General features: G+C 39.1%; 1 protein-coding gene across 1 annotated transcript in view; it reads right to left on the bottom strand.

Moving 5' to 3' along the window:
• Window positions 1-20163, bottom strand: part of LOC122058203 (E3 ubiquitin-protein ligase PRT6-like) — a 50403-nt gene extending 30240 nt beyond the window's left edge. The window contains exons 1-4 of the mRNA XM_042620761.1: window positions 19749-20163; window positions 18100-19206; window positions 10076-11346; window positions 9843-9983 (exon numbers count right to left, since the gene is read on the bottom strand). Coding sequence (XP_042476695.1) covers window positions 9843-9983; window positions 10076-11346; window positions 18100-19206; window positions 19749-19808 — 2579 coding nt within the window. The 5' untranslated portion in view covers window positions 19809-20163. The remainder of the gene's footprint in view (window positions 1-9842; window positions 9984-10075; window positions 11347-18099; window positions 19207-19748) is intronic.
• Between the last annotated feature and the right edge of the window lie 7191 nt (window positions 20164-27354).

Below are 27354 nucleotides of genomic sequence, written 5' to 3'. Positions count from 1 at the left end.
CTTTCTTCTCATTGATCTTACCTCTGTTCCCTTTTGTTGCTTCTCCTTTTCCTATTTTCTTTCTCCATCATCTCTTCTTATTCTCTATCTTTTCCTTCTCTGTTTTCTTTCTTATATATAGTTGCATGGCTTTTAGAATATACATAACCAGCAATCTTTTTAGCTGCTGCTAGATTATCAGAAATTCCTTTAGACATGGGCATATGCCGCACTAATCAAAACCCTTCATTCCTAAATTCAGATCTAGTGTTTGGCTGAACGCATCAGAATCACTTGGGAATTTTTCTATTCTGTTTTCCTCACCTCTAATTAATGTAACGTTGGATCACGAATGACCTAACCCCAGGCAGCATCTTGTTCAGCGGCAGATTTACATCTTTGAATAATCTTCTGATCACCAAAAGACTTCCATGCAGAGATCGATGGAAAAGAAAACAGAAAATTAGAGAATAAGGGGAAGAAGAAGATGGGGATAGGGGACTATCTCAGTCCAGGGTCTCTCACCCACAGCCTCTAACCGCCACTGCATCTTACAGCCATTAACAAGGTTTTAAAAAAAAAAAAACTCAATTCACTCAACTCAATCGTGGGCTGTATTCAGCCTTGTTCTTTATTTAAATAGTAATAGGTTACAACCAAAGACTTTAGAAATAAATAAAATCCTAATAACAATCTAATCAACTAACAACTAAAGAATCCTAAATTAGAAACTACCCACAACATAAAACAGCTCCATAAAATAGAAACTTCTCTAATCTAATAAATCCCCCCACACAAGGCATAACTGAATCTTAAAATATAGGACCATGCAAGCTGGAAGAATCTTTCACGTTCCCCTCCACGCAATTAGCAACACAACTGGCCATGGGGCCCACCAAATCTGTGCCAATATCCTTCCTTAAGTTATGGTCGATATCTTATTGCAAAGCAAGAGTCCATCCAGCGGCAAACTAGTATTTGGTCTTCATACAGCTAGCACTAAACCCCACGAGATCTGGAGTTAACTTCCTACAATCAACAAGTCAATAGCCACGGACAATCTAGAAAAAATAATATCCATGCAAACAGCCGCTTGGCCTCCTAATATATTATATATCTCCATGCAAGGTGTCTATGGGGCCCACAAGATCTGATAAACCTTCCACAGTTTCTTCATCCAAGCAAGCTGTCCTTGCATCCATGGATCGCTTATGATATGCTCCATCAAACCAATCAAGAATCAAGCCACACCTGACCAAGCTGTCTCCCACAGCGATTCTGGGCTGGTTTTGGGGCCTAGTTACTACGGCTACACCTGGGCTGGTCCCCATGATCTACAGCACCTATCCCCATCCTCTTCCACAACTGTTTTGTAGTCATTTTATTATTTCCTGTTCTCTTGCTGGCAAGCCTTTTCTTCCCCATTTCCCCACTCTAAAGAGCAACAATGCCAAGCCACATTTCCATCAATGTCCCATGCATGTCAGTGACATCTAAGACATGCAAGTGCTCTATATGGTTAGAAGAAATCAACTCAACTACAACTGAACAGGTTAATGCTCAGTAAGCTGAGTCAACTCAAACCCTAGTATATGTCCTTTCCTAAGCTTTATGCAACAATTCACCGTATGAAAATCTAGAAGACAGAACTTGGTTTTGGTGGTAGAAGTGATGCAGTTTAGTTTCCTAAATAGGCTTGTTTTATTAGGAATAAGCTTAGGGTTGGGTTCCATGCATGTTGGGCCTTTGATCCCATGTGTTTTGAGTGTAATAGGCCACTTTTATGGGGTCTAAAAGGGAGGGTCTAAGATTGAATACGGGATTACTAGTTAGTTTCCATTTTCATTAGTTTCCTTTTTAGTTGGGCTTGATTTGAGTTATATTTGTTTCCTTAGGAGTCAAGTTATTAACTGAGTCAAGTCATTAGTAGTTAGTTTCCTTTTTCAACTAGTTTCTAATTTCAGTTAGTTTCCAATTTCAGTTTTTAGTAACTATTGTATTAGGAGAATATTTAGTTTCCTTTTTGAGGAACCTTCTATTTTGTAATTCCCTTCCCCATTAACATTATAAATAAAGAAGAGGAGGCTCCTAAAAGCCTAGAATGATTTTGATAAAAAAATAATGGTTGTTGCTATTGTCTTCTTCATGAAGAGTTGTCTTTGTGTTTGATCAAAGAAGAAGGGTTTGGTGTTTGATCCAAGCGACTCCTTGCGGCGTGAAGTCCAGGAGGTTTTCTTCAAGCTGTCTTATTTCTTTCAAGTTTGTTTTCAAGGTTCTACTGCTGTCAAAACAATCAGGTAAGGGTTCTAATTTGTCTACAAAATTTCTGGGTTAAGATTTTCTATTTTATCTACTGTTGGCCTAGCTGTCTTGGGAGTTCTGGCCATCCGATGGCCTTCTAATTTTGATCGAAGATTAGTCCTATTCTGAAGGAAGTTCGATCCAATTTTGAGGCTAATCAGACCACTGGTTCCTGCTGAAGTGGACTGTTACTCAGTTCTGGCCGGTTATGGATTTTGCCTAGATCTGAATTCTGAATTCTGTTTTGTTTAAATCTGTATGGAACTTGACTGCTGCTATTATTCTCCAATGGGTTGGACTTTCAAATCAGTCCTTAGATGTGTTATTAGTTCCTTGATAATACTCTACTGAAAATTCAGAAGTTAATGCCAAATTTCATAACCTACTGTCAGAATCGAGTTCTGATTTGGTTATCTGGTCCTGATATGTTTTGATTTTGATCCTACTTATTCAATTACTCTATTTCTGTTGCTGGAACTTCTAATTGTTGATGCAAACTCTGTTTCCTGAAATTCCTGATTGTGGATCTGCTAATTTTGGTTTCTTCAAGGACTGTCGACTGGTTTAAGTTAGATTGTTGTTGCTGTTTACTATTGGGTGGTTTTGGTTGTTCTCTAGTCTAAAAGTTCCTGCAGTCTTAGGTCTGGTTTGTTTGTCAAATCTAGTCCTACATCAAGAAGACTTGCATTAAATGAGTGAAGTCAAGAGTTTCCCCAATTTCTTTCTTCGGAGCAGTTTCTTTTCCCATCCCCCCACCCTGGCATAATGCTTCGCTTCTGGTTATTCGGAAGAATCAACTGACACGGGTAGACGAAAAGTTGTGTTCTCCACTCCTATGAATCCTCATGGAAGCCAAGTGGAGCAGCGGCATGAGGTCTGGTACTGTTGCAATTCTTGTCATTCAACAGGAGTGACCGAGAATGTTCATAAGGACCACCATTGTATAACCGTTCATCAACGAATGCTGCTTCTGTAGAAACGCAACCCTAAAACGATGTAAGAGATAATGGAAAAACAAGAACAAGCAATGCACATAGATTTACGAAGTTCAACAACATTGCCTACGTCCCCGGTGAGATGAGATCTTGCTTCACTATCAATGGAGAATAGGGTTACAGCGCTCGTCCTTCACACCTCTCAGTATTGCTTGCATTACAGAGAAAGAAACTCTAGCTATAAATATATAGCGAAAAAACCCTAATCCGAAAAGTACACAACTGCCTTCATATAAAAAAAATTCAAGCGGGGGCTGTGCCCCCCTACACCCCCTACTATGTAGGGGGCCTCCTACCCCCTTGCAACCCCCACTGCCCGCTAACCGGCTAGCGGGACCTCCGTCCTGCCTATCGAGGCGTTGCACCAGTACTCTCTGAGTTAAACTGTGACGGAATACAAGACATCGTACACCAACAGCTTCCATATCAGGTAAAAGTGCAATCTTATAGCTGCGTGGTTCTGTACGAATCAAGGAATCTTTTCTTCTAGCAAGAGAGCCATCATATTTGCACACTGAAAAAATGGATCATGGAGGTCACTCAGAGGATCCAATTCACTTCAAACCTCTGCAAGACTTTGGATCTTAGCACTCAAAAAGTTTGTCTGTACAAACGATGACGGCTTGCATTTAGAGTTTTCCTAGGATTGGTAAAGCGAAATGATAGCCATTCTAGACCATTGAGTGCTCTCCCTCGGGCCATCGACATCATACGCTTTATTGAAATAGATTTTGTGGAAAACCATCTATATCCTAATCAAACGGGACATCAAAAGTGTGCTCTTTTCCTATGCTCTCCGGTTTAGGTTTCACCCAATCTTTAATATAAATTTTTCTTTTCCTATCAGTACCTACTATATACTATAGAAGGGGGGAAGGTAACGGCTAAGAGGCTCGAACTCAGGACCTCCAGTGAGCGTGCGCTTAGCGCACCACAGCTTCACCAACTGCACTAGCTAATTGTCATTTTCAAAACGAAATGTCGCTCCACTCATTTTAGTACGATGCCACGATTGGCACGATATCTGCATCCCTTGACGATGGTCGTATTTATTTTGTTGTTTTTCCGAATTTCCGTGTGTCTCTAACCGACCCACATCTAAACAAAGTCTTAAGGATTCAACTGTTGACTGAAGGTTTCGATATGATCGATGATCGGTTAATCTCCCAAGTACCAGTATCAATCGAAAGTTTGATTCTATTTGAACCTCTCATTTTCCAATGATTCCAGATTGTTCACAAATAACCATTATTGCCTTAAAAATTTTATTATAATTCAGATCATAACAACTTTCACATTGAACCCACAAATGCATGTATTTTGTATAGGGAAAATGGGAAAATTTCTCTCCCCTATACTTACCCTACGTTTACTCAAACTCCCCTACTCAAACTTTCACATCTAATCCCCCCCCCCAAAAAAAGTAAACTCCTCTACCTCTCCTTCTCCCATGTACTTAAAAAAAAAAAAACCTAAATTACACATCTTCCTATGTTTTTTATTCAACTCCTACATCATAATTGTCTTAAACATTTATTTTTGTTTTTTAATAGAAGTGGGGCCCACTTCTTCCGCTTCTTCCGTTCCTTGTTTCACCGCAAAATGCAAGGACGAGGGAACCAACCACCGCTGCTGCACCCCCTCCTTGCCCCACCGCCCCAACCCCTGCCCACTGCCCTCCCCGTTTCTCCCCTATGGAAAGGGAAGCCTGACCCTTGAAGTCAATCATGGCCATTGGTGAGGTGCTTGCTTTTGTTTTACCCAAAAACAGAGGTTTGCTTTTCAAAATTGTAGTTTCCTTGGTGTTTTGTATGGGATGGGTCTTTGAGTATACCTTTTTTCCTTTTCAGTTGAAATAACATAAAGCAAGTTTGATGAATGGGTAGAATTCTCTCTGGGTAACCCCATTCTTCTTTTTTATCTTTTTCCTTATGATGAAATGGTTGGGACAGCGGAGATGTTAATGGGTATTGTCTTCTTGTAGACCTTTTTTTAGGAAATTATAAATTATTAAAGCGTGTGGATTTTCATCACAGAAAGGAAATTTAACCTAATCAGATCATGGACTAAGAAAATAAAAACAGAAATGAACCGAAGGTCGGTGAGGTGTACTTGTGGAAATTATGGTTTACTAGTTTCTACTTTCCTCACCTGTAAAATTTTAACGGGAACAATCGCTTTTTAGGGATACCTTTACACTTGTTTTTAAGGAATGCCTTTACACCTTAGGTAGGATGATTGATGGTAGAAGAGAAAGCAATATGAACATAGTGAATTGGCATAGACAGTGTAGGCCCAAACGGGGTGTGCATAGTTCTGTTACTTGAGGTCGGTGAAGTGCATTTATTACGGGGAAGAGTTATATGTATCTGAAGAACGAGGATAATGTAGGACTAGGATAGGGAGTCTTAACCAAGTCTCAACTGCAGGATATTTTTATCAGAAGAACAACCAGAACCAGCCCAATAAAATATCAGAAAATCACCGGTCTCAAGAGTTTAGAAATTCTGTAACTGAATAATCAGCCAAGGAATTAAGGACTAAAATCACCAATTAATAAGACTAAACAATGAAACATAAGATCAGCAACCAATCAGCAACACACAGCACAAATTGATTCAGAAATCTGGGCAGAAAACATAACAGGCCAGAATAGGGAGAAATTTCAGAACAATTAAATCCCTGGTCTGAGGGTCCTCAAAACTAGGATCGAACCATCCTCCTACTAGATAGCACACTCAACCAGAAGATGGGAATCATCAGACGGTTGGATAGTTTGATCAGAGAAGGATCGATTGGGAGAAATCTGGGAATTCCAGAACCAGAAATTAAGAAAATTTAGATCTGTACCTGGCTGGAGAAACACAATATAGTCTTGTAAATAACCTTGAAAAAAGAAAGAAGAAGAACACTTGAAAGGAACCTCTTGGGCTTCACACCGCAAAGAATCAATTGGATCAAACACCAATTCCTACAGCCTTGATCAAAAACAAGACCACCACTTTGATCACACACAAAGCAAACTCAGAAGAGCAACAGCAACATAGCTTTTCATTCATAAAATCATTCCTGGCTTAGGAGCCTCCTCTTCTTATTTATAATAATGATGGGGTTTACATAAAATAGAAACTAACTTTAGTTTTCAAAAACTGAAATAGAAACTTACAAAATAGAAGGTCATCTAATTACTGGAAATAGAAACTAGGAATTAAAAGTACTGAAATTAGAAATTAAATAAACTGGATTTAGAAACTAAATAATAAACTAAATAACCTCACTAATGCCCAACTAAAACGGAAACTAATGAAAAATGAGACTAACTAGTAATCCCGTACTCAGCCTTAGAGCCCCTCTTTTAGACTCATAAAAGTGGTCTATTACAATCAAAACACACGGGATCAAAGGCCCAACATGTATGGAACCCAACCCTAGGCTTATTCCTAATAAAACAAGCCTATTTTGATGATTAATCTGCATCAGAGGATGGTCACCTTGTATAATTTGATATGAATTCAACGGCAAGGGTAGGGCCCTGCAGGGGGTGACCGGGAGGACAAGGACAGAGGCTGAGAGGCAGGAGCGGTGGGGATTAGGATGGAGTAGAGCAGCAATGGGGAAAGAAGAGGGGGTGCAGTAGCGGGGGTTGGTTGCCTCGTCCCTGCATTCTGCGGTGAGAGAAGAAGTAATGAGGGGCTGGTGGGCCCCAAAAGTTCCAAATGGATGGTTATGGGCCCAAGTAAGAGGTTCGAGGCCAATTACTAGAAGCAGTGGCAATTTGGTAATTAAATGACCTATCCAAAGGGTAAATACTCAAGTAATAGCAAACTTGTAATTCAATGAGGGTAGCAAGGATTAGTGGCACTATTGTAATAAACCAGAAATCTCTAATTTTGAATGGGTCGGTTAAGGAGGGAGGACACAATGGAGAATTTAGATTATGGTTCAAGGGTAAACTAGGAAGGGTACTTAGATGGGGCATAAAGAGAAATATAGAGGAAGAGAAGGGTAAAATTGGAAAGAAGAATAACAAAGGGGTTGGGTCCCTCACGATTGTGAGGTTGTCTTCAACCTCTGGACAGAACTCAAAGGCTGGTTCTAGGGGAAAAATCTCAGCAAGCAGGGCTTCTTCCGATCTGAAATCTTGAGCAAAGCTTTGTAATCTCCAGGACTCTCGATTGCAGGCAACCATAAGGTCAGACAACCATTGATTACAAGGCCTAGGACTGCTGAAACAGATCTGGCGGTGGTTCACATACCAGATCTGGTTATGACTTCAAATCTCACTATAGGAGCTTCAACAAGGGCAAAGCTCCTAGGGTTTCAATCGCCCAAGGGAGGCGAACCTTCGACCAAATCTTCAGCCTAAGCAGGTCTCACACAAGGGAGATCAGTGAACTTGTGTAAAGTTGTAACTGTCGCTAGAAACAGAATAATCCCAGAGAAAGAGAAAATACAACGGGGAAGGTGAAGAAGGAGAAGAAGAGGAAGTAGAGAAGGGGGGGAGGAGATCTCACAGAAGAAGGAAGAAAGGGGGGAAATAAAGAGGTCGCAGGGAGGAAGAAGAGGAAGAGGAGGGGGAGAAGACAGCCACGCAGGGGGGTTTTCACGATCACTTCATTCTTCATTAATCAACTGACTAATTCCTTGGGTTACATGCCTTACTTATATTAAATAAAAATAAAAACTCTTAAGACTGAAATAGAAAATCCTAATTACTCCCTAAATTAAAGTCTAATAAAATAGAAACACAATAAAACTAAAATTAGAAATTTCTACTTACCTAATAGCTACCCCAAAATAACCTAAAATAAAATAAAACAAATATTTTCAGATAAAATAAAATCCTAGAATATTCTAATAATCTTGAACCCCAAATCAGTAACTTTGAACCCAAATTGGATTTTGGTTTTGGGTCTGGATTCTGGGCCGGGTTTGGGTCCATCCATCGAAATTGCTACATCAAGAAGTGGGTCCAACTTCTGTTAAAAACAAAAATAAATGGTAAAGGAAATTATGATTTAGGAGTTGCATATATATATATATATGAAAAGGATGGGTAATTTAAGTATTTTCTCAAGTACAGGGGAGAAGGAGAAGTAGAAGTTTATTTTTTTATGTGAAAGTTTGAGTAAATGTAGGGTAAATATAGGGGAGTGAGAAATTTTCCCATTTTTTATTTACATCAAGAAAATTTGGGATTCATCCTTATGTTGCGTCTTTGTTGGGCATTCTGGCTCTCAGAAGGGCTGCAAGTATTATCACCCAAAAAAAAGTAAGATTTGTGTCCATGGATCTCACCTTCTTTGATTCCTTTTCTCCGAAAATGGTAGTACTTTTTCAGATCTCTATCCTCCACGGGGAAAGAGGTCTGGAGGAGAGTAGTGTTCTTCCTTTCGTCAGTTATAGAATTCCCAGAATACGATTAATCCGGCATGGGCTATGGGCACAAATCGAATCTCTTCATCACAAGATTCAATGAAAATTTTTGAATTGGAAAATTATGTGGATTCCAAAGAGGGGGGGTCTCAATCAAAGCAGTGAGCAACTTGGTCAGCAAACCACGGAATTAAAGACATATGTCAGGAAGAGAAAAAAGGTACAATTTGTTGAATCAACGATCCATCATGGAAGCTCAACCATCAACAAAAATGCTCAAGAGAAGGGCTGGCCTCTAGAATAGCATTTAAGCCGTGTGTGTTGAACCAGATCTTTGTTGGTCACATATGAGACCAATCAACTGTAGGAATTAGTGCTGGAAATTGACCCGGAAGTCAATGATGATCGTCTCATTTTCATTAGAAATATAGCTATCTATGGCACTGAACTACTTAAGTAACTCTCACAAGACTAAATTACTTAAAACAACCACACTAAGTTTGACTCTCACCCCAACATGACTAGCATTGGGTCATGCACCTCAAGCGATCACATCAGACCAGGTCAATGTTGAGCTTGCATCTCTTCAGGTTGTGCTAGGGTAGAACCCCCACCATCCCAAGTTGCTCTTCCTATTTGTCGAAGTATTCTTCCGCATGTTTTCAGTTTTGGGAATTTGGCAAGGGCTGATCTCTTCGGTTCTTATTCACGCATATCCACGTGTGCCATTTGGGCATTGGCTGTACCACCTTCAATTCACCACTGTTCTGTTGCTATATTAGAGGTGGCTCTTTTTCCTTTTTCTTTCTTCTTTTTTTTTTTTTTTGGGGGGGGGGGGGATGTGGGGGGTTTCAGTGCTGATGTCAACAATATTTCTTTAGGGAGTTTTAATCCCTAAATCAGGAAAAAGCCAATCACAGGAAGTAACTAAGCAGGTAAGACATATTGAACAAAATAATGTATGGACAAGAAAATCTTGCTATATGCATCATATAGCCCTCATTACCAGTAAATTCGCAGAGTCCTTCATGATAACAACAATTCAGTCCTTACAGGTTTAAAGCAGATAATAATTAAGGTAACGTATGGATACCCTTCCGATGCATGTCTAATCTACTCCAAATGTGCACAAATGGATGTGTGAATAACATTCAATAACCTAACAAGAAGTTAGCTTGATAAGATGCATACTCATCAGATCGTTCCAAATTCAGAGAAAGATAGTTTGATAATCCAAAACATTCTATAATTCTCTTCACATATAGGCCCGGTGGAGCTAACGCAGCACAGCACTGCATCAGAAATAGATCAAGCTCTAGAGACTGTTCTGACCTGCACAAAGAACAAACAAAACAGAAATCCATCAAGATTAATGCCATCCAATGCACTTCAGGAAGAAATGCATCATAGAGAGCATTACTCACCAACGAACTGATCGATACAACTCACAACTTAATATAGCTGCACCCCCATTTTTCCGCCACATGCCAGCACGCACTTGAGCACAAAATACCCTTATCCGTAGGGGATGCTCCATTAAAAAGGCAGAAAATCCATTAGGGTGGCAGCCAACAAGAACCTGCCTAGAAAAATCAAGACATGGTCCAGCTAGCAAAGTAGAACTAGCATCATTCATCTGTGTAGCTACAGATTCAGCATAACAACTTCTCAATGCTTTATATAACAGCATCGAAAGCAACCGATGCAAAGGAATATGAACAGACACATCCTGTGAACTAACATCATAACTTAAATCAGGCCACTCTGGCAAACTTAAAACATGTAAGGATTCCATATCTGCAGCAGAGTCTGGTTGTAGAATAGTTTCATCAAGATCTATAGTGCTACTGGCACGTTCAAGATCCATTTCACTCGGATCTGTTGTGCTACTGTCCTGGACTAGAATTTGACTCTCCAGATCACTGCTAATTACAAAACCACGACAGGAAGATGATGAACCATGCGGACCATGAAGTTCAGTGGAAGTGTTTGATCTAATTCTGGCTGAGGGTGCACGGGACACCTTTGAGATATATTTGCCTTTTCTAATCTTTGACAATGTTCTCTTCAATAATGAGAAATTACTACCAACACCACTACCAGTATCTGAAGATAAAAAATTACAGGGAGCTCCAGATGGAGCATTAAGTGGCAACCAACTATCAATAGCCCTCAGGCACTCAAATGTTAACCAAGATACAGAAGAGGGAACTGAACAATGACCACCAGTATCAACCTTCTCTTCAACACCCTTAGAAAAGGAATCCAGAGTACTGTTTCTCCCCGTTGCGCTACACACGGAGCTCTCCTCGGAAAGCCTTCCTACTTTTGCATGTCGCAGACCATCAGTGTCATCAAAATTTGGTTTATCTTTGTCCACAAGAGTATCATCTTTCATTTCTTCAGCACCACTGACAGGAAATGCCCCTGCCACTAATAGAGAATGAATGCATGCAATATAGTGCCCCAACACAAAAGGCATATGCATATTTTCATTCTCTTCTTCTATGTGAAGGCCTGTAACCCTCTTCTGAGGATTCATCCCTTGCACAAAAGCCAAAAGCCTCATCCATGTTCTTGCAATATCCGGTTGCCCATGAGTTATATACATTGGAACTTCAACATGGCTCATAACAAAGCGTGTATCTTCAACGACACGAACAGTTGTGTCATATAAACTGGCCCATTTACTGACCTGCAGAAGGACAATCAATTGTTTTGCCCTATTATATCATTAACAAAGTGTGAAATAAAACAGAAAGAGAAGCTTAAACTGCAATGTGAACAGTGGAGAACAAACTCAAAATAACTGACAAAGACTATATGAAATCTGCTAAAATCAATTATCTTCCTTAAGACATAAAAACAACAGCACTTCCACTGTAGTTGAAATGTATTACCCACGACCATAGTAAGTTCAGGGATGGGAAAATTTTGGTTCAGGATAGATCTTTGCATGATTTGGTATAGCCATAAAAACACACTACAAAACTTGGCATATATTTAAGTACTTTATATAATTCATATAAAATAATCTCACACAAAATATCAAATATTTAAAGAAAAAAAAAATGTAGAAGAACTTAACGGATAATATTATTTGTATAGAAAAAATGACTTACCACAAACATATCAAAAGATTTTAGAATCGTATAAATACAGAATAATACATAAAAATACAGTAAAACTTCATCATTAAAACATCTGGCTATAAAATAGGAGATTATTTCTGTATCATTTAAAGATATATAAGCCACAAGTTATGTGTTTTTCAAAGAGACAGTACAACTACTCACCAATAATGTGCAAATTTTTACCAACAATTCCAAGAACATGTACTAGGAAGTAGGAACAAGAATATGTAATGTAGGAGCTAGTTCAGATAAGAACCAACTCTACGTGAGGATCGATACATTGATGTCCAGCAGTTAAATCACCTCTTCAAACAGTCTTCAAAAATCCAATTTCATAATAGAACAATAATGGCAATTGATTGGAAATAAAAATAAATAAATAAATAAGAAGATAGATTTGGATTGAGCCTCTCACCTTCTCATAGCTTAGGGCATCTCACCCTTGGGCCTCTCACCCAACTGCATCTCAAATCCTTCATGGTTTCAAACTAAACTCTTTTTGTTTCCCCTCTCAAATCATTGGCTGTATATCAGCCTTTGTTCTTTATTTATAATGTCAATCGGTTACATCAATTAGGGCTTCTTTCTTGCATGGAAAGAACGTCCCCTTTTCCTATTTAGAAACAAAATCCAATCCCATAATAAAGAGTCCTAGAATAAAATAGAAACTAAAAATGAATACTAAAGCCTCCCATACAAAGACAAAACTGAATTCCCAAGGCAGCTCAATCGTTTGGGATGAAAGTCTCCACACAACTGGCCTTCAAAGCTGCCTCCATACAGAAAGATCTGGGAATTATCTCCTCCATTAACTGTTGGCTGATATCCTCCCAAATAGGCAAGCTTGATAGTTAATCCTTGCGCAAACTGGGCAGGCACTCAATTATGGAAATATCTCCTTGAAATCAGCCAGTTTCATGGCCACAAAATCTTGAAAATATTTCTCTAAATAAAGCTGGTCAACCTGGAATTAATCTCCCTCCAAATCAGCATATTGATAGCTATATTCACCCCCACCCACCCACCCACCCCCCCCCCCCCAGAAAAAAAGGAAGGCTGGCCAATAGATATCCTTGGGCAGAATATAGGCTGGGCAGTAGGGAATTGAATAATCCCATAATATAGACCAGGTACGGACCCAGTTTGAAACCCAATCGATGTAACAATACTGCATCAATAAGATCCCAAGTAGTGGTCACTGTTTGGCGTTGGCAGTGGATCCTAGGTTTATTCTAGCACAAACCATGGCTGCTAACAATAATTAAGCATGCAACAATTTTACCATTATATATATTTCAAAGCCTTCTTATTCTCTTCTACACTTCAACCTATGCAGTTCTTATACCATATACCTTAATGATTAGTCGTTTCATGCATTGGACACATGGTACTAGGTTTAATGAAATTTATCATTTTAGCAGGCCGTCAAAACGAAACAGCTGGCTATACACAAAGATGTCAATGTTTCGACTAAGGTTTTCGCCAAAATTTCAGTCCTTCCTGTTGTTTCGCTGATATTTCAGTCAAAACGGTTCATAACCCATACTATAAATCTCCCACATTTCGCATGAAATGGATTGAATACTTTGCTTACTTTCGACTCAGAACCTTGGAAAACACAGTTTTGGCACTTCGTAAAATCACTGCTATACTAGGTTGGAATTAGTGCTGGGCAATAGAGGAACGCAGTGGAAGCGACAATTTGCTGTTTTGTTGGAAGATTTGTGCAAGATTCAAAGTTGGAGGCATATCACTTTTCACAAAAAGTGATTTTTTTCAAAAAATAGGATAAATACTTGGTGGTTCGCATTCAATTTTTTTATATTTTACACACTATAGCCCAATCTATGACTAATACTTAGTGTTTGGAGGTCAACTTTATATATGTTGAACATTGTTGGCCGATCTATGGCCTCAAGGAGTCGATTTTTTTTCCCTATTCAAAAATTAATTAATTTAATTTATGGACTTAAAAAATTACTTTGAAAAATTACAGGAAACTTAAATACACAAGCAAAGTGTAATAAATATGTAAGAGTTGTAAACTTATAGCAAGTATTCATATGTAATTTAATTACTTGATTTCATATTAAAGTGAACATTACCAATGTTTGAAATGAGTATATTGATAAAGAACTTCAGGGATGCTCTTGGGACTTCTGATCAGGCAGCCACAAAGTCTGGTCGAGAAAGCACAGAATCTGGTAGGTTCACTACATTACTGGTAATTTTGTCTCCATTCAATTCATATACATATGTACCAAGGTAAATTTTAATACTCTAATGCAGGTGACTGGTGGAAGCTCTATGGGAGTGACGCACCTAACTTGAGAGAGATAGTAATAAAGATGCTCTCCCAAAAATGTTACGCCTCCAAGCACGAGCGTAATTGGAGTACATTCACACTCATCCACTCCAAGAGGCAGAACTGATTGGGTCACCCACGGTTGGAGTAGTAGTGTATGTACATTATCACATGAGACTGAATATGCAACACATACGAATGGGCATGGAGGGAAATAAAAATCCAATCGAGCTTGCCAACATTTTCCAAGTTGACTCAAATGATGAGGAGGATCCCCTATATAAGTGGGTGAAGGATCAAGGTGTGTCGGACATGGATCAGGTTGGGGGTAGGCCCGACCCCAAGACAGGTAGTCAGATGGGTGTTGATGTAAACGAGTTTACGGCGTCTAGAGAGGGCCATGTTCAACACCCTGACCTTTCGAGTTTCAGGCTATCAAAGATGATGATGAGGATGTCAACTGATCACAGCTAGTGCACACACTTGCAAATCATCCCCATCTGATGGTATTAATGACGGTGGTGGTGTTGATGATAGATCGATAGATAAACTTGTAGGGATGTGCGAGAAGTACCAAGAGCCTGAGCAGATTGCGCTTCACATGAGAGACTTAGTTCAACAATGAGACTAGATGGAAGGGTGAAAAAGCGAAAGAGTTCAATGACTAAAAACTTTGGTATACAGGGTATTAAAGTAATAGAAGTGGAGTAGGGATAGTAGTGTATAAAGATTTTAAAAATGATGTAGTGGATGTTAAAAGAATTGGGGATAGTATTATACATCAAGTGCGTGCTAAAGAAAGAGGTTGTCAATATAATTAGCTCTTACGCAACCCAAGTTGGATTGGATGGAAGTAACAAGATACAATTTTGGGAACATATGGATTGTTTAGTGTAAGGTTTTAGTCAAGGAGAAAAGCTTATTATAGCGGGAGATCTAAACAGACATGTTCGGAGAGATCATAGAGGCAATGAAGTAGTACATGGAGGATATGGTTTAGGAGAGAGGAACGAGAACGGCATTTTAGTTTTATATTTTGTTGTGGCTTATGATTTATCCATAGTAAGTGCATACTTTAAAAAGAGAGGATCATTTAATTACCTAAAAAAGTGGGAATAATAGTAGCCAACCAGATTTCTTTCCAACTCTAAGGACTGATAGGTTATTATGTAAGGATTGTAAGGTTATACTGAGGGAGAGCTAACCACTCAACATAGATTAGGTCATGGATATGAGTCTCTTTACTCTGAACCATAGGAAATGTGAGATTATTTGCCTTAGGATAAGGTGATGGAGCTTAAAAGGAGAAAACCTGAAATCATTTGCTGATATATCAATCAAATAAGGAAGGTGAGACTGTGATGGAGACACTAATACAATGTGGAACAAGATGACTACTTGCATTAAGAAGGTTGATAAAGATGTTTTAGGTGAATCTAAAGGAAAATGCCATTCGTTAACAAAGACTTGGTGGTAGGATGATGATGTTCAAGCAGCCATTAAGGCTAAGAAAGCTAGTTTTAAGACATGACAAGAACTAAGGATGTAGAGGATTTAAAAAGGGATAAATCTGCTAGAAATGAAGCTAAGATGATTGTAGGTAAAGGAAGGCGAAGAAAGATGAGGATCTCTATAACAATTTGAGCACAAAGAAAGGGGGAAAAGCTACCTATTCGATAGCTAAAATGAGGGAAGGAAAGAGTAGAGATTTTGACAATGTTAGATGCATTAAAAACGGGGATGATGAAGTACTAGTAAACAATGAGGACATTAAGGAGAGATGGAAAAATTATTTCTACAGTTTACAAAATGCACTTTGATTAACAGTGTTCTGGAAGGTTGCATTTAAGGGTGTCAAAATTAGGAGTGAACAAGGTAAATCGACCCAAACCAAACCGGCCAGAAACCGCACCGAAAACCAAAAGAATCCGACGCATAAACTATCTAGAAACCTGGCACGAAACCAAAACCAAACCGATATAACTCGATAAGAAACTGATAATAGCTGAAACTCATTAAAAACCAGATTTTTCCATAAATTTGTATTTGTATATGTCTATATATATACAGTAAAAAGAACCCAAACCAGGCCAAAACCGACCAGATAACAAACCGATACGAACCCAAAACCAAACTAAACTGAACCTTCCTAATTGATTTGGTCTCGGATTCATCATTACCGCACCGAAACCGGCCCAAACTAACAAGATGACACCACTGGTTGCACAACTCATCAAGACACCATATGTTATAAAGATATGTATATACATATGTATGTATATCTATATGTATGTATGTATGTGTATATATATATATATATATATGAAAATTAGGGAGCCCAAAGTATTTAAAAAAAAAACATTAAAGAGGATGAAAGTAGAGAAGGCACTTGGTCAAAATGGGATCCCAGAAGTGTAGAAAAGCTTAGGATTACGTAGCTAACCAAGCTATTTAATAAGATTTATGAGCAAAAGGAAAATTCCAGATGAATCGAGGAGAATCATTGTGGTTCCGATTTATAAAAATAAAGGCGATTTTCCAAAATTGTAATAACAATAGAGGCATAAAACTAATGACTTATACTACGAAGCCATGGGATAGAGTTAATGAGCAACTATGAATAGGGCAGAAATCTTTCCATCAGGAAATTGAAAACCGAAGGCATCCATGGCTAGTTTAGGAAAGGCCTTGATAGCAAATAGTGTGGATCAAAAGATGGATCTGTTGTGGTGGGCAGAATAAGAGAAAAATAAAAAGAAGATAAGGGGTTGTTCCGGGGCTGTGAACAGTACTCGTGAACGTCACAGTAACTTGAACAGTAATTTTAGAAGAAAATGAGAGGAGAGAAGAGAGAGCGCGAGGAGTGGCACCAATCTACACTTCAATATAGAACTAAACCTTAAATCATTCCATTATCAAATCATTGCATTACATAGCATATCAGACCACTAATTATAGATTAACTAACCCTTCAACTTTCTACCCAAACAGAACTCAAAAATTAGAAATGTTCCTAAATTCCTAAACTTGATATTCCAAGGAATCTGAAAATAGAAACCATCTAGAACTTACGGAGTCTCTAAAACCAGATTGAGCAGTCCTTTAAAAAATAAAAGATAAAAAATAAATAAAAAATAAAAAACCAAATTAGTAATTCAATATGGACCCAATCTAACCTAAATCTTTTTGAAACTGAAATAGAAACAAATCAAAAAAAGAAGTAAACTAAAACGAAACTGACCTAATCATTAAGGCACAAAATGCTTAACTAAAAAGGACTCTTTCTAGACCAAATTAACTTACCTAACAATACATGGGACCCACGCAATCTAATCCATAGACTCAATCCCGTATAGCCCCTTAAATCCTAACTTTTAAGCTCATTATAGAGAAGCCAATTGCACTGATAAATGCAAAAACAAAAATCCGAAGGCCTATAGAACCAAACCATAGGAGAAAATAAATTATCCCATTGGCCCAATAACATTATCTTATTTCATATATCCCTTATAACTTTTATCTCTTTAAACCGTACTTGATCCCTACCCCTTCCAACCATCTCTTGCTTGTAGTTCAGCCTTCGACACTGGAAACCCAAACTTGAAATTAACACTATGATACTACTTTGAGGGCATGGTGGAAGTGAAAAGGATAACTGAGGTAAGAAACTGACACATTTGTCACCCTCCGACTTGAAATGTTCAAGAATCCAAAACAAGAACATGTTCATTGCCTACATGACAACACATATGTGTGGAATTCAGAATGAATGTCTTCAGAAAAAGCTAATGCCTGTGAAAATTTGTGTGCTCGGAAAATAATTAACAGTCCAGACCAAGATAACTTATGCTTTTTGGCTGGAAGGGTTCGGCATATGTCAGAGTCATGATATGTGAATCTAACTGTCTTTCAGATGCCCAAATTTCATCAACTAGAGTTTCCTTGTGGCACAAAAACAAAACAATTCATGATTAAGCAGCAATGAGAAGAGGAATTGATAATTATGTACCTGTAAATTACCATCTACTCCAGCACAAGAAAGAAATATGTTGACCAAGCATTCCAACAGTACCCCCAGTAGATTCATTTCTTTCACAAGACATGGTGTTAGAGTTGGTACTGTAAAAATTTGCACAGAGAATGTATTCAATAGAGGATAACTCTCAATGACTGAATCACTACACTCTTTAATGGCTTCTTTTATGACAACTGGATAATAGTTTACATATACTTTGGCAAACTCATACTTGAAAATGGGATCACCAAGCAATTTCAATAGTAACTCATGGAGCTTCTTGAAAACTGTTGTGTCCAAGAACCTCTCAGCCCTCACCAGAATGTCCAGTAGACCAGACGATAAAAATACTCTTGTGGAAATGAAACTGAGGAGGCTTTCACTATGCTTGCAAAATTCAATAAGCATTTCAGCAACTGCTAATGTCCACTCATTTGCAACCTTTCTATGTTCATTGGCATGATCACCCACTCTAGGATTGCCCTGACTGACAGTTTCTGCAAAGAGTAGCTTATCCTTCCAGTAAATGAAAAGTACGTCAAGAACAGGCCCCACAGAATTTGCCATCTTCTCAGGCAGAGGTTGGATCTGTTCAGTTCCTTTATGCTTTGAACAGAAGCCCTCACGCTTCCATGCAGTGACATCACCACAATCACAGCACCCACCACCTGTATACATAATCGAATAATCATGGTCCTCGTGGTTTCCATTCTGAAAGCAGGGAACACATATTGCACATGTTGCATCGTGCTCACAAGTTCGGCAACGATATGCTATGTCATTATGCCCCCAAACAGCCCCACACACCCCACGCTGGCCAACACTCATTTTTGCTAGATTCTTCAGGGAGGCACATGGTTCATCCTCGAACATCAACCATTGCGTCCATAAAAGACTTTCATGAAACAGATTTTTTAAGCTTGAACCTCTTGAAACTCCTCCAGACTCCACAAACTCTTCTTTATCCAGAAGCTCTTCATCTGTAGGTAAGATAGCGGATACAAACTCAGGCAACTGTGACTTGTTCTCCTTCACAAAAGAAACTAACCCTGGCTGAAGTCGATCAAGAAGCTCAAGAGGAACTCCGCGTAGAAGAAGTCTCTGGTATCATGTTTCCAAAGAGGCAAAATGTGAATTCTCACTCAAAAAGTAATACGATAATATTTTATAAACTTTAGTTTCTCTATAACAAAAGGCAAAAAAATGAAATAATTCGAAGGATATAATGGATCCTTAGGAAACACCGACGACAGGCAACATTTCAGTAGAAAATCAAATCATTATGTAACCAATGTATATCCGTTTTATTTAAATTCACATTCTATTCGAAAACCGATGACTATATCCAACGTAGAATTTAAAGCAATGAAAAAAAAAAAAAAAAAAAAAAAAAAAAAAAAAAAAAAAAAAAAAGGAATTCAGAACTGAACACTTCAACTAAAAGAATAAACACATAAAATGAGAGAAACCAACAGAAGTGAGAAACTCCAACTCAAAAAACAGAATTACAACGCCACGACGTTTTGCGAGAATTAGCTACAGAAGGGATTAAAGAAACCAACGAGAAGCAAAGAACAACTCGATTAGAACCATAATTGAAACAGATATTCAAAAAAAAAAAAAACACTATTCAAATACAGCACCTGTACAATTCGATCTTGGAGCGAGAGAGAATTCCGCTCGGTAGGGGAATCGACCTCCATTCCAGACACGAAGGGTAGCCAATCTGCGCAACTCCAGTATCTGAATCTTGAGCTTCCACGCCCCAGCGTTGCAGAGAATTAAAAAATAATAATAATAATGATATAAATATATAACGATTAAACGAAACAGTTCTTAGAACCTCCCAAGCTGATTCTAGGGTTCGTCCGCTGTGGAATCTGGACACCCCATAACCATAAACACTCTGATTCAGTATGTGTTCCCTCCGAAACGTCGACTCCGAACACCGACTCTTTCTGCTATCATTTAACAGCGGGGACGGTTTATCTCTCTTTTGATCTCTCTCGAAAGTCGATAACACTAGAACCGAGAATCACCCCCATCGTTCGAAGCATCTGTTCGTAATTAAATAGTTTGGCCGTGCCCCTTCAAGGGGAAAAAAATGGGACATCCTTTAATTTTTTATTTTTAAATGGATTAGGTTTTCTTCACCGTTAATGAGGAATAATTCCTTCACACATGATGTGACCTTTGATTGAACACTTGTATCGTCACTACAAGGGTGGAGTCATTTCTTGAGTGGGTATGGTTGGGCTGGGGAATGGGGATAGCCGGGGAGGGACGGGTGGAGTTATTTCTTGAGTGGGTATGGTTGGGCCGCAGGGTGTAGAGTGAACAATGTTGGTCGAGATGGGCTTTTGGAGTGGGTTCAGGGAGTTGGGCTCGGTGTTGGGGAATATTAAGATGGTCATTTGATGGTTATGGTGGAGAAGTGAAGGGCATGTGGGCTGAAAACATGATAGAAGGGTCGGAGAGGAAAAGGATGGGAGTGGCATTTTATTGGATAACTTCTCCCTAAACTTGAGTTTTGCTCTATCTGGGTTAATCTTGTAATGGCTTGTATTCTATTAGGGTCCGTTTGTTTAGAGAAGTCTTGTTGGGGTGGAATTTAAGGGATGTGATAATTCCATAAAGGGAAAACGACTAGTATGCTAGCAAGATACCCAGGTATCAGGTATGCTAACGTATATTGACCGTTGGATTAAATAGATTAGATCTATACCGTTTATATTTGTTGTCTTACAGAACCAACCCAGCCCTGACGCTCCACAGTTGCTCTTCTTTTCTCCCTCCGATTTCCCCTCTCTTCCAAAAATTCCGTCGTCCTTGATGCCGCTATCTCCCACAAGTTCCATCGGCTGTTTCGACATATATGAGTTCTCTACCCAGTTTGCTAGACAACTTTATGGATTTATTCTTAAAAGATTATATCAACAAGAAGCCAGAGGGCCAACTCGAGAATCATCATAAGTACGGACTTGTTGCAGGTATGAAGGATCTGGAAGTGTAGTTCATACTCTGAGTTTTGCCTTCAGTTGCAGAGCAAATAGACCGCCTTTTGAATAAAATTGTATCATCATCCGAAGACAAACATGTCAGAATTTCCTTTTCTCCAATTGAAACAAGAAGCCAGAGCACCTTTTGAATAAAATTGTTATCCTCTTTATCCATCTTTCCTTTTCTCCAATTGAAACAGGTCAGAATTTTTAAACCTGTGATTCCGTAACCTGTTCTCTATTTCTATTCTGTTTACAAGAGTAATAGATGCACTAATTCCCTATCTAATGATCTTGCTATGGATTCATTAGTTGAATCTTAGTCTCTGTTTAAAGTTCAGTTTTCTCAATCAATATCAAATCCTGGTTCAACTTACTTTTCTAAAATATGGATTCATCAGAGTCCTATGTTATCTGTTTCTAATTTCAGTTTCTAAAACTCTACTTTCTAGAATTCAACTAAATGTCTAAATCTTAGTTACTAATTCTAGTAATTCCTACTTCTGGTAGTTACTAATTTGGTTTCTATTTTCTGTATGGGTTTTGGTAAGCTAAAAAAATGGGTTCTTCCATATATCCACATCTGGGAGTGGGGTTACCGCTAAAAAAAACTAAACCCTAACAAAGCATCTTATAATCGATGCCATGCCTGGGTTTCCATAGTCTATTACCAAAGCTCAATCCGAACTTATCATCATAAATAAAAATGAAAGTGGAAACCAACGGACGGGGCAATGGGGATTGAGGCGAAGGGGATGGAGGAGGGGGCTGGAGGGAGGAGAAGCTGTGAGAGAGAGAGAGAGAGAGGGAGAAGTGTTGCAGCGTCACAGGTCAGATGCAGGTTACTGGGAAAAAAATTATGATGTGGCAGCGGTGTATTGAATCCAACGGTTTATATAAGCTAAGTGAATCCGACAGCTAAGATCCTGCTAGCATGTAAGATTCTAAAGTATCCTGCTAGCATGCCTATCCCTCTCCCTTGTATAAACTATTCCACCCTAATAGGTTGTTAAAATGTTTGGATAAGTGGGGTAGGAATTTGAACAGATAACTTGCTTTTTCATGTCGGCCCACATGGCCTACTATTTCTCTCACCCCATCACCTTGCAAAGTCCCACCAAATCGGAGGGACTCTTAAGGGAGACAATGTGGAATCTCTCTCTCTCTCTCTCTCTCTCTCTCTCTCCTATGCTTCTTCTTCCTCCTAATGAGATGAAAACAGGGTTTCCTTGCTTTTTATCTCCTCTTCAAATCCATTTTTCCCTGTCAAGTATATGGATTTGGGGTGGGATTGCACATACAATAGAAGTCAAGCTTATACCCAAAATTAAAGCCACCTCCTTCCCAAACCCACAAACGATTCTGCTTAAATCCCATCTCTATTTATGACCTGAACATATGAACTCCACCAACGATTATGCTAAATGAACCCATCTCTATTTCTTACCCTGAACATGGGAACTCCACAAAGGATATGATCGAACCCACAAACGGCACATCTGCCAGGTCGATATCGAAGGAAGAGTTAATTGTGCATTGGAGCATAAAGGAATACAAAACTTTGCTACCATTCTAACTAATTTCTATTTTATCTACTTGTCTTTGAGGAGATGTTACAGATTTTTTAATACAATCTACAATACCTTCACAATTTGCTTGAGGCATAACACAACCCAGATCATCCTCCTGTTCATCGTCAAGATAAGAGTGAGGTGAGTGAAGGTTCCCATGAGTCTAGCATGCTTTCATTGTCTTGCGGTGTTCTGCTTCATCATCTCTTATGTTGAGAAACACGTCCGACCTTGTGGCAACAAGTCCGTTGGAGAGTTGAAGCGGTGATCTCTCTCTCTCTCTCTCTCTCTCCAAGACGAAGGAACCATCCCACCCAACCAAACAATGTAGGGGTGGGATGCTAGAATACATTTACCCCAATTTTACTATCATGTCTCACACCCCATTGCTCTATGGGACCCACATGTCAGGTTATCCCACTATTAACTCTCTTCTAAACAAACGGGGCCTAAGTCTCTTGCCGTTTTCTCATCGACGGATCAATTAGAAGCAAAGTCCAACGGTCCCGGGGAATCATACATGGGAGCCCTCTTTTCTCCCTCCATTTAATTCTATGTACCCAATTACTTTCCTCAAGACATTTATAAATTTGAAACTACAAGTGGAGAAGCAACCCACTTGAAGAACTCCTCCCTCGATGTAAAATTGTAAATACCCTACCAAGTTCAATCGGTGGTTCTCCGAAGTCCTCAGTCCATATGGAGAAACTACATCTAAATGCCCAAGTTTACCTTTTGAATTCGGTATTAACAAGTTTGATGTCTTCCATTATATCCAGGATAAGGTGTCTTAAAAGTTGCAACGATGGAAGGAACAAACTTATCTTGCATACGGATAAGGAAATTTTGTTTAAATTGATAGTGTTTTTCCCTTTCAAATTATGCATACTCACATTTCAAACTCCCAAATTCCCACAATGACCATGCAGATTTGTTTTGGAGAAATGATAGTGATAAGTTTTAAAACCAATGGATGTTGTGGAGCCAGCTCTTTTGAGTCAAATAAAAAATGGGCTACTTTAATAATTATTTGAATGATATAAACTATTTCAAACACAATAGGAAAAACACACATCATCTATACTAATTCACATGATTTTACCAAAATTATACTGACCCATGTGAGCCTCAGAGAGGAATTTGGATTCGTTGCTTGTATAATCACCTTGATGTATGTGTGAATTCAACGCCTGTCCTTCCTTGTTTCCATATGTACCTATCTTCACCCTTGTAATGGTAAGAAGTTGGATAAGTGTTGGATCCTCACATGCATGACGAGGTAATCATATGTGCAATAGATCCAATCTCTTGAGAGATGTGACAAAAAAAAAAAATCGAATAAATTTTCAATAGATGAAACTTGGTTTTCATTGTATGTAGATGAAAGGAATCCCACTATTAGGATGCCATCTATGTACGAATATTCAACTATCCTCCTCAACATTCTATAAGTTCCATCTAAGTGTGAAAATCTATATTTGATGTGGCATAGATCTGTGGGCATTTGTCAGTATATTCAATGCATATAATACTTTATTTTCACTTTGTGGTTGAAGGAGTCTTGTAATTCCATACTTATCAGTCATCATATTTTCAATGAATAATCCCTCTGTTCATAAAAAAATAAAAATAAATAAATAAATAAATAAAAAATTATATATGTATATATATCATTCTATTATATAAAAGCACGGAGTGGCAAATATTTCACTCGACTATTTTACCCTTATTTCTTTGCCCTCGTTCATTTTTTTCTTCCCCCATAATTGTTGGTACCCTTGTAATTTCTTTTTTTAATATATATATATATATATAAAAGCACGAAGTGGCAAATCTCTCACCTGACTATTTTACCTTTATTTATTTACCCTCATTCTTTTTTATTTTCCCATAGTTGTTGGTACCCTTGTAATTTCTTTTATACTTAAAACTCTCCTATCAATAGGAAACCCTTAGATTTTATCCTATTATTCTTATCTCCCTCTCAACTCTCACGTTACTCTCCTCCAAATAGGAAATCCTTAGATTATATCTCACCTCTCCCTCCTCTCTCTTATCACTCTCTATGAAAATTAATCTTTCACTTGACTATTTTACCCTTATTTCTTTGCCCTCATTCCCTTTTATTTTTCGATAATTGCTGGTACCTTTGTAATTTTTTTAATAATTAATATTCTCTAAAAGTTTATTTCTCATATTCCTCTCTCTCTCACACATCCCCTTCTCTCTCTCCATTTCTTTTATACTTAAAACTCTATAGGAAAGTGGGTGTGTTTGACATTTATGGCTCTTTATATATTTGAGATAGTTCTCGCATCATTAAGAAAAACATAGTGCATTATATCAGCCCTACCATGATCAAAGGCCATCTTCTACTAACAATTGATGAGTTTATAAGATCCCACCTCAGCGATTGGGATGGGATTATTATTATTATCTAACTAGGAAAAAAAGGTAAAAAGGTTAGTTAAGAGTTTAGCATTCTTTCTCTATTCCATGTTTTAGTTATTGTATGGATTTTTTTCTTCTACTTGGCACGCTTCATAGTTTTTCAAGTCATGGAGAAGAGACAGATTGTAATACCATACTTCTTAAACCCCGTATGATTACACGGTTGATCCGGTTTAACCATGCAGGACCCGAACCGGAGAGAGTTAAGGCGGGTTCCTTAAGGACCATGATGGCAAGGGTGACCTTAAACACCGGCTGGCCAGACAAGTCCGAGCCAGTGCCAGAGGAGATGGGTGTACCAAAGCCGTGTACATGAACATATCATAAGGCCATGTACGGATAAAGCAGGTATGTGACCGTATCTTAGGGCGCATACATATATTACATCTTATGCCAAGAGTGAGATTCGTGCCGAGGGCCGAATTCTGTCAAAATATCACTTGTTGGCCAATTTTCGACTCTCAGGTGGGCGGTCACAGGTGGGCGCATCCACCCACTTGAGTGACCCACCCATGTGATTACTTAGTTATTTTAGGAAGTATAAATAACATTTATGTTTTCCTTTTTCTTTTTCTCATTTATGACACTCGGACGTTTGGATTTCAGCAACACCGAGGCTTGATCTTCCCATTCCGACGTCGGAAGAGTGATCTCCAACACTAGATCTACGTTTAGAGGTGAGCAAAGGCTAAGTTCCTTAAACCTTCACCATACCCAAGTAAAACCCTTGATTTGGGATAGGGTTTCTTGAGGTCTTGTAAATCCCCCTTGAAATGATGAATCTACGGTTTAATAGATGATTTATGTGTTGATTTTGAAGGATTTGAATAAGTGTTTACAAGGTTGGAGAAGCATTGTTGATTTGAAGTGATTTTGGGGTTTTGAAGGAGTTCTTGAGCAAAGAAGGTAAGATGGCTTTCCATTCCTTAAATCCAACCTAGATCTAGGTTAGAACAACCTTATGAGACCTTGAATGTGTGGAGAATGGGTTTGGAAGAGCCCCATTTGATTCCCCAAAGGTCGGGGAAGGTATCAGGTGAAAATGGTATTTTCCCGCCAAGACCGGTGGGCCAAGATCGGTGGGCCATTTGGCCCGCCTGAGGGCACCCGCCTGAGAGGGCAGACCCTCGGGGCCAACCGACGGGCTAGACCAGCGGGCCGACCTGCTTGCCAGTCTTAGCAAGACCCTCGGGCCCAACCGACGGGCCAGACCGACGGGCCGACAGGTAGGCCGACCTACCCGCCGATCAGGACCGGTGGGTCTAACTGGTGGGTCAGACAGGTGGGCTGTCCGACCCACCCGAGAGGCTCCCAACATGATTTTTACGTCCGATTGGACCCAAAACGGACGTGCAACCTTCTTTTAGGATTATAAACATGATTTTGTCATTATATCGTGTTAATTTTGATCCCAAAATGGTGAAATGCTAACCCCATTCACTTATGTTAAGTTCACCAAAGCGTACACTTCTCGCACCGGATCTCACCCGTACTGAGCGTGAGTCCTTGTACACTATAGGTAAGTGGGGAGAGGACGTTTAGCCTTGTTTCAAGGCTTGTTTGGCATTCATTTAATTGTATCTAGACTAGCCATGTCATCATGAAAATGCTGTGTAGATTAGTCATCCTCACATTGTTATGCCATGGGTGCTGTGTTTATTTTCTAAATGTCAAGTGATGACCTGCTCATGTGATGAATGTTGACATCATTGTGCACGATGCATTAATAGACTAGATGCCATAGTCGGCTTGGAAACAAGTGCATTGGTGGCCCGTGGTATGGGACGCGGTGGCACTATGCAATCGTATTGTCATATAGGAGCATGCGGTTTAGGATTATCATCTTCCCATGCTATGACCCTTCCCAACAGGGGTTAAGGTGTTGGGTTACCATTTGGGGGAAAGCAGTGGTCACGGTTGTCGGGTCACTGTGGCGGTTAGACATATACCCGGCTGGTCATTAGGACAGTCGGCAACCCCGGTGGTATATTCAAGAGGGCCAATTGTACTGCTTTTAAATTGCTGGAGTCAGCACCTTTAATTTCTGTCATTTACTTTATGTTGAGAGCCGGTGGTCGGCATGTTTTACTTTTCTGATTACTCACGGTGGGCCTTCTCCGACAGCCCTATGGGTGTATCACGGGATGGGGTTCGCGGCTCGTACCCGGAGTATACGCGCACTGTGGCTGTAGTAGCACTAAACCAAATACTTAGTAATGTTGCTTAGG

The sequence above is a fragment of the Macadamia integrifolia genome, chromosome 12, assembly GCF_013358625.1.
Source record: "Macadamia integrifolia cultivar HAES 741 chromosome 12, SCU_Mint_v3, whole genome shotgun sequence".
Classification (NCBI taxonomy): domain Eukaryota; kingdom Viridiplantae; phylum Streptophyta; class Magnoliopsida; order Proteales; family Proteaceae; genus Macadamia; species Macadamia integrifolia.
The sequence above is the reverse complement of the archived record's forward strand: the minus strand, read 5'-3'. Positions and strand labels throughout refer to the sequence as shown.